Source organism: Diadema antillarum, unplaced genomic scaffold, assembly GCF_040938485.1.
Source record: "Diadema antillarum isolate AM-2024a unplaced genomic scaffold, OU_Dant_1.0 seq00000098_RagTag, whole genome shotgun sequence".
NCBI lineage: Eukaryota > Metazoa > Echinodermata > Echinoidea > Diadematoida > Diadematidae > Diadema > Diadema antillarum.
The window spans coordinates 1,828,132-1,840,003 of NW_027271187.1; the positions used below are offsets into that span (position 1 = coordinate 1,828,132).

At 37.6% G+C, this 11,872-nt stretch overlaps 1 protein-coding gene across 1 annotated transcript; it reads right to left on the bottom strand.

The window, feature by feature from the left end:
- Positions 1-3,425: 3,425 nt before the first annotated feature.
- Positions 3,426-11,746, bottom strand: LOC139726789 (large ribosomal subunit protein uL24-like). Its single transcript, XM_071637780.1, has 4 exons — positions 11,732-11,746; positions 10,230-10,402; positions 9,460-9,600; positions 3,426-3,733 (listed from the first exon to the last, which is right to left on the bottom strand). The coding sequence occupies exons 2-4, from the start codon at positions 10,395-10,397 to the stop codon at positions 3,599-3,601; spliced, it is 444 nt and encodes a 147-aa protein (XP_071493881.1). The 5' UTR covers positions 10,398-10,402; positions 11,732-11,746; the 3' UTR covers positions 3,426-3,598.
- Positions 11,747-11,872: the final 126 nt, after the last annotated feature.

The window sequence follows — 11,872 nt, forward strand, 5'->3', positions numbered from 1 at the left end:
AAATGCAATGAGTGATAATTCATCTGGTACAAAAAATGTATTGTCATATGTATGGAGGAACATCATGTATTCCTGTATCATTCTGTTAGACCAAATAGGTTTTACCTACTCATGGAAATGAACTACGTGGATATTTCAAAGAACAAAAGATATGAACACACTGTGTATGATATGATCTAAATGTTTAACTTTGGTTAAAATGTCAGTTTCTAGCCATATCTTCAGCTAGAAATGTTGAATGGTATAACGTTGAGTAAACAAATTCATAAACCATGAGTTGTCTGAAATGATAAGATCACAGGTCACCAAACTTAGCTTTGCTGTCAGTCTAATGATAATGCAATTTGGTGTAATTAATAGCAGAGAAGTGGAAAATACATTTCCTTCATGGGCAGATAGATTCAATTCTCAGCCAATTGTCAAGATCAATGAATTTTGTCGAGATGTGAATCATGGGTTACAATGTACTTCTGGCAGATAAAGAAGAATCTTAATCAACTGTGTGCTGCAATCTGAAATGCCTTTGTTCAGTATTGGATCACATTACAGTTGAACCTCTCTTATCCGGCCTCCCTTTATCTGGATCTCTCTATTATACGGACGCATTCTCGCCGTGATTTTTTTTTTTTTTTTTAATAATAATTACAGGAGGAAAGGGGGATTCCCAACTCCTTGAGAACTCCTACACAAACACACATGAATTACATATTACTTCCAACATGATTAACATACATTACATCAAATTTCCTTCCAAATTGCTTACCTTCAGACATTTTAACATCCCCAAACATCCCCAAATCATCGCAAGAACATGGACAGATTATGCGCTTGAGTCCTCTCTCATGTAACAATGAAAAGGTAGCCTACACATTACTACATGTGGTACTACAATGGGCTACATCAGTACATGTGTATGTATATGCACATGTATAAAGCATTGAGTCTACCGTATCCGGCCAAATCCCTTATCCGGATGAGCCCCGGTCCCGACTTGTCCGGATACGAGAGGTTCAACTGTATGTGTTTCTGAAGTTTCTGAGTCACAGTTTTGATGTTTTTGTAATGGTCAAGACACAAACTAAGTAATGCCTTGGTAGAGTATTTACAGTGTGTATTATGAAATGCAATTTTTACACAGAGTGAATTTCTACGGCAGCATCAACCGTGTATTTTTATACTCTTCATATGACAAACCTATGCAATACTCTTTATTTTTTTTATAAACATCATTATTGATATTATGCAATATGAAGTTGGCATTGTGGTGAATGTGGTGGCATTACTTTCAGTCCATTTGTCTGTGCACACTGTGTGATTATTTGAATGTTATGCATTAGCATTTGTTGCAAAGCTGTACATGTACTAACATTCCAGCCAAAAGTAAAGTGAATCAGTATATTTTCTTTTTTTCTGCCAGGTGTGCTAATATTGCGTGTATGTGTGTGTCTGCCCTATGTGCAAGCTTGCATGTGATTTTGTGTCATGCTGTGCATTTACTTGTCTCCTGTGGGAATTTTGCTTCAGAAATTAATGATGCGACTTGGTTTTAGAATATGAATTTGGCCAGTAAAATCAGTTGTGTTCATGTAATAAAGAATTTTCTGCCCAACACAATACATGAGCTGGTGAAATTTTCTTGAAAATGTCACATACGCAGTATTTTTTGTCCCTGCCGAACGAGTTCGAGCAGGGGACTATGAAACGGGCTCCGTACGTGTGTGTGTCTGTGTGTCCGTCTGTCCGTCTGTGCGTCCGTGTGTGATCAAAATGTTCAAAATGCTACTCCTTCGCCATTTCTAACCTGATTTTGATTCTGTTTGCTTTATATGATAGCACTACATGGGAGCTTTGAAACTTCTATACAGAATTTCAGTTGTGACCTTTGACCTTGACCTTTGACCTATATTGTACATCTTGCTTCAAAATGCTACTCCTTCGCCATTTCTAACCCGATTTTGATTCCGTTTGCTTTATGTGATGGCACTAGGTGAGGGCTTCAAAACTTCTACACAGAATTTTGACCTTTGACTTCTTTGACCTTTGACCTTGATTTTTTTACCTATATTGTACATTTCATTACTAAATGCTACTTCCGGCGGGGACATATATTACGCACCGCGTAATTTCTACTTTTCCTTGTTGCATACTGCTGTATAACCAATGTGTGCTATCAAAATATATATGAGCTTGAAAATAAAAGTTTTGTGTGATTCTGTCCTTAACCGATTTGGTGCTTTGTATGTGTTGGACTGTTAGAAGTATGAGGGGTAGTTTTGTTCAACACTTTTGACAGTTAAAGTGGAAATTTTTGCACATTTCGCACGACCATCAACTAGCACAATAAAAGCACAGGATTATTTTTGCTTACCATACGCACCACTATTAAATGTCTTGATTCCATAGAATTAAGAAACTGAAATTCATCTCATCCGGCCCAGCGCAAAAAGTTACTCATGCAAAAATAACCACTTTTACAGTACTTTACATTACTTTTTGCGAGATACCAAGAAACCGCTTATGAAATAGTACAGTGCATACCATTTCAAGAGGAATTCCAAGTTTACTTGATGAAAATTGGTTTTGGAATGCCTGAGACATAAAAAAATAAAAAAGTAAAACAGAGCAATTGTAATAAAAGGTGGGTCCCACCTTTTATTAGGATCACTTTGTTTTGGATATCTCGGCCACTTCAAAACCAATTTTCATCAGATAAGCATTGGATCTCTCTGAGAATAACATGCTCCTTCATATTTCAAGAGGTTTTTCAATATCTCACAAAAAAAAGAAAAGAAGAAAAAAGCTAGAAACCTGAAGTTAGGTCACAACCAAAACTATACAATTTCTTTGAATTGTACATGATTTTCCATTTTCACCTTTGGCAGACTTTGATGCGCCTTTCTAGCTGTACGAGTCTCTGTGGGAAATTTCTCTGTGCATGGGGAAACATTAAAAATTTTCACAATCGTGTAATCATGCTTAATCTGGTTTAATTACTGACTGGTACTCTGACTGACCCAGTTCTCACACACAGCAGAAGGCTTTGCCACATTGATCACAACACATAACAGATCACAGATCAGAGCTCCTTCAAAACATGCAAACCTGATATGCCATCCACATGTGACTTTCAATCACTCCAATCTAAAAGATATGGTTCCGTGACATTTGCTCCAGCAACAATTGCTCCCATGAAATATTTGCACGCTAAGAAAAAACATAAATTATACCCACAAACATAAGCCTAATCCTCATCCTCACATTAAACTACGACTAAAATCCAATCACAACCCTAACTCTACCCCTAAGTCCCTAAAGAAAATAAGACCGGAGCAACTGGTGCAGGAGCAAATGTCACGTTACCAAAAGATATTGATACAAAACTCAAAATAATCACAAAGAAAATGAGCATTGTTGAGGGTGTGATGTTGATGACCAGATATTTATTGGCTTGAGTGAACTATTAACCCCTGGTCGCCAGTCCTTGATCGAGGGAAATTTGCAAGCTCTTCAACCTGAACTGTGACATGGTGAGTATCTTTTGGGGAGGTCCATAGCAATGGAATTGAGAGTCTCGGTACAATGGATCGGTCGATAGTGTCTATTCTGTAGCCATGGCAACTGATTCCTCTGTGTGCTTGCCCTTGGCCTTGTCCGAGGCCAGCTCGCGGGTCTTGGCCTTGCGCTCCAGGATTTCCTTGCGGTTTTTGTCCATCTTAAGCTTGGTAATCACGACCTGTCAGTGCAGATAGAAGACAGAGGTAGTCAACTCTAAAATTAATTCATACACTATCCAGACACCTTACTTCTATCTCCTTGTTGGCAGGGGGGGGGGGGGGGATCATAATATTGTATAAGTGGTTATTTTCACAATAATTTTCACGAATTTCATGAATCTCAGTTGGATCGCGAATTTAACAACACGCAAAAATGTCACCGTACACTAGAGTAACAATGCATGCAAGATATCGCTGATGTCACTTCGCGAAAACAACATGTCGCGAAACTGTCTGTGACCTTCTAATTCGCGAAAATATCTGTACGCGAAAATAACAGCTTATACAGTATATAAAGTCGACCTATATGCCAGAATGGGCCACACACCAATGGTACAAGTAAAAAGCTGTATGGGACTTCTAGAAACAATATGCAGATCATAACTTAATGTTGGAAGCCTTGTGCATGTGTCGAATTTTTTCTTTCATCCGTCACAATATGCAAAACTCAATTTGGAAGATCACAGCAAACTGGATAGCTTTCAGCATTAAAGGTACTAAAATGATTCTGTTGTTATAACAAGTTCTAGCCATGAGTCCCCATGTTTCATGATACACTCTTAACAAAACAGAAGCAGCTGAAAACAGTCATGATATTAACATCTTTTATAGAATTGCAAGTACTGATGAGTGATATAAGCCGAATGAATTTGATTGAGAAAATTGGGAATATATTGACCAAGAACAAGTGACTTGTCACAGTGCCATGAATTTTACATCAAATGCAGTAATGTGAGCAGATGAAGTAGATGGTGTAATCACTTAGGAAATGACCTAACCTCACCTTAAGCACTTGTTTCAATGAAAAAAATAATACAACAAAAGGGTCTGATCCAAAAATAGTGTTCACTTGGACTAAATTTTCATATTGACACTTGTATTTCATGTTATATATCGTATAAAAGCTGAGAATCTGCAGTTTTCAGAAAAGTACATGTCTAATATATTTGACGTCAGACTTTTCCGTAAATTACCGTTAAAATAGGAAAAGCGCCCTCTTTGCGCGACGGGACGGACTTTACTTTTTCAAGTAATTTGCACAAAAACTACAAAAGTAGGGGAAACATCAGTTGTTATCATAGAGTACCCTTCCTAGGAGCAATTCATATCTGGTATTCATTTTTCTCATTATAGTTAAATTTTGGGTCAAAATCTTCATTTTTTCTTGAAAAAAACATGTTTTTCATTACTTTGACACAAAATTATTATTTTTTCTGTATGATAGACTTGAGTTTGGTCACTCATATTCCATGATGTATCAATGAATTAGTGGGGCTCTATATCCATGACACTAAATTAAATAATTCTCTATTCATAAGAAAATTATAATTGTCCAACATAATGTCCGTCCCGTCGCGCGACGCGACGGACTTTACATAATGGTAGGCGCAACGGGACGGACTGCACATGTCAACAATGGTAGGTGCGACGGGACAGAAATTTTATACCGTAATGGGCTAGAAAAAGAGTGTCCCTAACTTGAACAGAATAAAAAGACTATAATGTAATTGCAAACTTGTGAAAAGAGTAACCATTGTATGTGGTCAAGAGGTTTTATGGATCCTTCATCTTCCCTTCAGACCTTACATTAGTATGTATCTCTACTCCCATCCCATGATCTGATTGACTAGTGAGGTTGACCAATTGAAGTTAAAAAGATCATATTATAGTTTTGAGTTGGGTTTTTTTTTTTTTTTTTAGTTTTCGAGATGGGGCATCAAGTTTTCATCTGTTTTTGTGAGGTAATGAGAAACCTTTTATGAAATATGAAAGAGCATGTAACTCTTGGAGGGATTTAAAGTTTATTTGATGAATATTGGTTTTGAAATGGCTGATATATATGCAAAACAAAGTAAAACAAAGCCAGGTGGGTTCCACCTTTTTTGGCAATGGATATTGTTTGTTTTACTTTGTTTAAAATATGTCGGCTATTTCAAAACTGATTTTCATCTAATAAACTTTAAATTCCTCTTAGAATTGTATGCTCTGTATTTTCATATACTGGTTTCTTAGTATCTCGGAAAAAAAAAAGGTATCAGTGTAAAAGCTCAATCCTCATCTCAACCAATACTGTACTCTCCCTTAAAGTTTGATGTTCTGCTGATTTGTAGTTGCATTCATTTTACATACTCATGTACATGAATAGATTTTTACTGTTTGGAGTAATGTACTAAGATCTATGCTTACTTTTTGTTTCATATTTGTCCATGATGTAATTCACCAACGTATTTTTAGCAAGGCAATTCCCATTTAGACTTAGAAAAAAAAAATAATTGTAAATTACAAATGCACAGTCTACTCTGGAAGTCAATACTCCAGTATATAAACCTGAGTCTCTTTTCCATGTGTTCTAACTGTGTTTTTTTTTTATTGAGATTAATATTCATCAACATGCAGATTCCAACCATGTCTGAGAAATAGGGATGAAAAATTGCCACAAAAAGTTTATGAGAAAAATGGGAGAAAAAGCATTCTTAGACAATTGTTTGCATTTCAATACTGAAACATTGATTTTGAGCATCCCCATGTTGGGATGCACATGGGGAATTGACAATTCAAAATTCTTCATCTAAAAATACATAAACCTGTTTCAATTCTTAGACACTTCTTGCATACAAGTTTAAAAATGCAATTTATATAAAAAAGAAATGTCAACAATATTACTGCAACACAGAAAGAGGTGAAGTTTTAAAACTGAAAAACTACAGCATGGTTGTAAAAAACTGTGATCCTAATATATGATGCTCAACCCCTTGTGGATGGAAAGTGAAAAAAAAAAAACCAGCATCTGGATACTAAGATTATCACAAAATTACTTCCCCAAAATGATTTGCCACTACTCTGAGTGGCGTTGTTGCTGCTGAAAACTTGTATAGACTTTATAGCACAGTCAGTCAAATCATGGAGGCAGAATTCAAAGTTTGTGCAAATGACGTGCAACGTATAAGTCTCATTTTCTCTCATTAAAAAGAAATATGTTCCTGGGAAAAATATAATCAAGGATTACTATACCATAAGTGTAGGGATTTTTGTGTGATGAAAATCTTTAACTATAATAGTGATAACTGTTACTGAAATTTTCCATCATTTCTCAGGTTAGTTTAAATCTTGGAACTCTACACTGAAATGTTATAAAACTGTGGTAACCACAGGTTTGAACACATTTTGATGAAAATTTCCCATTCGTTTTGTACATAGTGCATATATATCGTTTCGTCCCGTTGTGCTATGGGATGGAATTCAACACCTTTCGAGGAAATTACTTAAAAATTATAATATATTAGATCTGTATGTTAGCTCTTTTGTTGAAGTAATGTAGGGAATAGTAGCAAACAATGCCACATAGCATGGCAAGTCTGGCTCATCAACATTGATACAATTCTCCTTTGAATTTTGTCTAAAAAAGCAGTGATTTTTTTAGTTCCGTCCCGTCACGCCAGTAAAATTTGTTGTTTCCATGGAAACAAAACAAATGTCTGCCTTGTTTATAGTGCACTTTCATGCTTTCATGTAAGCTTGAAACATATGGCTGCTATCATGCTAACATTTCTTTTTGTGAGCAAAAAATTCTCTTAAATTCCTTCTCATCGCTGTCCCTTGATTTTTTGGATCAGACCAAGAGGCACATTTTTTTTTTCTCGCTGGAAATTGGAAAAAAAAAAAATGGAAGAGAAAATGAAGAGTATCCACAGTTGCCAAGATCGTCATTAAAGACAGCCTTTGCATTGGTGATCAAATCTTGGTGGAAAGATTCAATCTTTGGGCAAATGAAATGCCATTGCGACATTATCATTCATGAAAAGTAATTTTCCTCGAGAAAGAAAATCAAGGATTACCGTACCAAAAGTGTAAGAATTCTTGTAAAATGGGAATTTTTGGCCTTATGATAATAATTGTTGGTCAGATTTTTCAGCACTCATTAGTAGTTTGAATCTTGGTGTGCTTAATCTACACTAAGATGTTATAAAACTGTGTTTTCCAAAGTTTAAATACATTTTGATGAAAATTAGCCGATTCTCAAAAATTTCCCATTCCTTTTGTACATAGTTCATTTTTGTCCGTCCCGTCGCGTGACGGGACGGACTTCAACAGCTTTTGAGAAAATTACCTAAAAAATAAAATCTATTAGATCTAGATGTTTCTCTATTTGTGCAAGTAATGTTTGGAACATTGACAAACAAACACCACATGACATGGTCTGTATTGCTCATTAACTTTGAATTAATTCTCCTTTGAATTTTCTTCACAAAAACCAGTGATTTTTTCAGTCCGTCCCGTCGCGCTAATAAAATCTGTTGTTGCCATGGAAACAAAACAGATGCCGATCTTGTCCATAGTGCAGTGTGATGTCTTCATGTAAGCTTAACACATTTGTAGTAATAAACGGCTGCTAACACTTAAACTTTTTTTGTTTTAAATAAAAAACCCATTCAAATTCCGTCCCGTCGCGCTCCCTTGATTTTTGGATCAGACCCAAAAACAAAAAATACACTTCTTGACGGCCCTTAAAGGGACTGTACAGTACTGGTTGAGGTGAGGATTCATGTTTGGAACATTCCTAAGTGAAATAATGAGAAACCTCTTATAAAAATGAAAGAGCATGCAATTTTAAGAAGGATTCAACGTTTATTTGATGAAAATTGGTTTTCAAATGGCTTAGATATCAAAAAAAAAAAAATGAAAATAATAAAAGACTACAGGCCACGCCTTTTAGTAGGATCTCTTTGTTTCACCTTGTTTTTGGATATCTCAGCCATCTCAAAACCGATTTTCATCAAATAAACTTCTGATACCCTTTAGAATTGCATGCTCTTTGACATCTCATAGAGTGGTTCCTGAATATCTCGCAAAACGTTAAAAGCTAAATCCTCACTTCGACACACCCTTTAAGCAGTTAAGTCTGTCTACAAATTTGGAATCCCCTGAATTATCTAATCTTTCAGATACATGAAGATGGGATTTGTTGATCCACCATCAGTTGCGTGCATATGTGCTTCTTATTATGACATCTCAAAAGTAGTTTGCTACAGCTGTCATCCCCCTCAGCCGAATCATAAGCCGAACTGTGATCGGACCACTGACTACAGTGGATCGGACTTCTTCGGACCCGGGGAAATGGGTCACAGCGTAAGTGCTCAAGAGGAGTCAATAGCGTAGGTCTCTATAAGAAACTTGCACCGTGCGCCCGCGTACGCATTTGACTAAACCACCGGGACCGTGTGCCTTTAATGGTGAAAGAACAAGACTTCAAAGCTGATCCATGTAAACAAAATACATTCTGCGAGGCAGGGATTAAAACTACACTCACGAGTCACAGATACTAATCTGTTAGCTACAATTTCAACAAATTCTTTCAGGCATACTAAGATCTAAGAAAATGTTTCCCATAAATACACATCTATCTAGATAAACCCTCTATACACTGTAATTGCCATAAGTCTAGGTAAACCCCCTATACACTGTAATTGCTATTTGAAACAACACATACATAGTAACTGTTGACAGCTTGAGAACTGGCCTCACAGATACAGAAAACAGTAGCTCTTCAGCCAGTCGGTGTGGACTACTCTGTTATGTTCCTTCAGTTTAAAGAGCATTTGTTTGTTCTTAGTTTGTTTTGTTTTTGCCTTCCCTTTGTCCATTGGTAATCAAAGACCAATAGCTTGGAGTTGGTTTCAACCCTCACCTTGCTGGGGTGGATACCGACGTAGACCTGGGCACCGTTGGCCTTCTCACGCTGGATCCTCTCGATGTAGATGACAAACTTCTTCCTGTACACTTGAACGACTTTGCCGACCTGCTGACCCTTGTAATGTCCGCGGGAAACCTGCAGGGAATATTTACACACAAGGATAGTCCACGGTCTCACTCCACAGAGCCTTTTTATACACAGAGCAGAGTCAAATTCTCCAAGGACCACTGGGTGCAATGTTACACCCTCGACCAACACCCTGTACCATCCCATGAGCCCTGAGGGTGGTTACTGGTAGTATGTGACTCCCTGAACTTTTACAGTGAAAATCCACATGATGAAATTTATTTCATTATTTGCCTTCATTTAACTTTTACACAAAAGATGATGGAAATTTAATTAAAACTGCACAGAAATAGGAATTTTTATGGAAACATAATTTTCAAATGTTCCAACAAAACATTGGTGTTGGTCGAATGGCCACATACAAACTAAATGAGGTGATTTTCTCACCCCTAAAAACTCTCTCACCAGCTTGTACACGTTTTGGGACCATAACGGCAAGTACTGTCCACCTTGAGAGTCGTAAGCAGTAGGTTATTACTGCTCTACAATACTTTGATGTGAAGGATACAGTCTGGATATTCACTTTTCTTCAATTACGGAAAGAGAATATGGTGAAGATTTGTATGAAGGCTATTTTCTCCTCTGAATCGTGTGCCATTTTCTTGAAAGAGATCAACCGACCAAAACCGCACACTCACCGAGACTTCGTCATCCTTGCGGATCGGGATGCTCCGCACGTTGTACTTGGACCTCAGCTCCTTGGAGAGGGGCGCGCTCATCAGCTTCCTGCGGATGTGCGAGGGGGCATTGAAGTGACGCTTGCGGTTCTTCCTCCGGGAAGATGACACGAGTGGGTTAAGCTTCATGGTGTCTGCAGAAATGAAAACAACAGCTGTTACATCAACTGAACAAATGACAACACAAAGATTGCAACTGTTATTCATTTAGACCTAGAGTAACTGCGTCAGTAAGCGGCCGTGCAGCCGTTCGCGGCAGGTACAACATACGCAGTAATATACAGCTAAACACAGCATTGCACTGTTACATGCACACTACACATATACTAACACACTAGCAATCAACAGAAACCAACCGATAAAATGGGCACGATCTCTGACGAAAGTGAAATTTTCTCACCTAAATGACAACATATCGCATCCAAAATAAAATTTTCGGTACTTCTTAACATAACAATTAAGAAATAATGGTCCAAGAAACTTGATTTTTTTGTCGTTTTCCCGAAGCTCATGGATTTTGAAAACATATCCTCACATAAAATAGAACTTTCGCGAGCCGATGTGGGCCGTCATTTTTATTCGGAAAGTGGATGTTACCATCGAAAAAATTAAGAAAAACACGAGAAAGACATCAACAACACCGCCAGAATTGCGATCTTGTTTGCGGCCAATGCATGTGCGCCCGCTATTTTCACGTGCTTTCGTGATGGGAATTGGCGCTTACGCAATGTTCGCGAGACATGTGAAGGCGTTCAGCTGAAGATCGCGGAGCACGCGCGCATTGCATAGGGATTGTACATCGTGCCGCAAGCAGAAATACTACGTCGCATATCGCCCTTATCGGCGAAAATTGTGCCGGGTTTTGCCCTGGTAAATCATGAAAACTGCGTCGGTCAATGGTAAATTTCTTTCATGAAAACAATTGCGTTAATAAATAATCTTGTCTATGATATATAAAATGGTTGAAAATAATTTGCCTGATTTGTTTACAAGTTGGAAAAACCCTTAACAATGCTTAAACTGCCGCAAACCTATTTTTACTCTAACGTTAGTTGGATGTTTGTCAAGAGAGTTGTTCTTAATTAATGCAAGACGCCCATAATCCTCTGGACAAGTAGCTTCATAGTCAATGTCACCTAGACACTTGTTACCGGTACATAATTATCAAGACTGCTTTCATACTGCGGACGATAAAATCTACATCACTGTTCCACAAATGCATTCTGATTTAATACTACTAATAACAGCGATGTATGTACACGGGACTACAGAACTACACAGAGCTTTCTTTAGTCAGTGTCCACCTTCATATCCGAAATACATATAAATCATTTCATAAGTTCCATCTTCTTGCAGCCATTTTGTTAGATATAAAATGTATATGTCTGTAGGGGTAATCATTGAGCGTTGATGGTCATTATTTGTGAAGATTTAAGAGGATTTGATGTACAACGCACACACACCTTCTTTCCCAACTTTCGGCCACCGTAAAAGAGACCATAAAAACCTACACTCTGTGTACGTGTGTGTGTAGGCCGTGCGTTGCAGGCTCGCACTCAGAACTCATCACACACAACTGTGTGCGATCTGTGGGCTCGCACAGT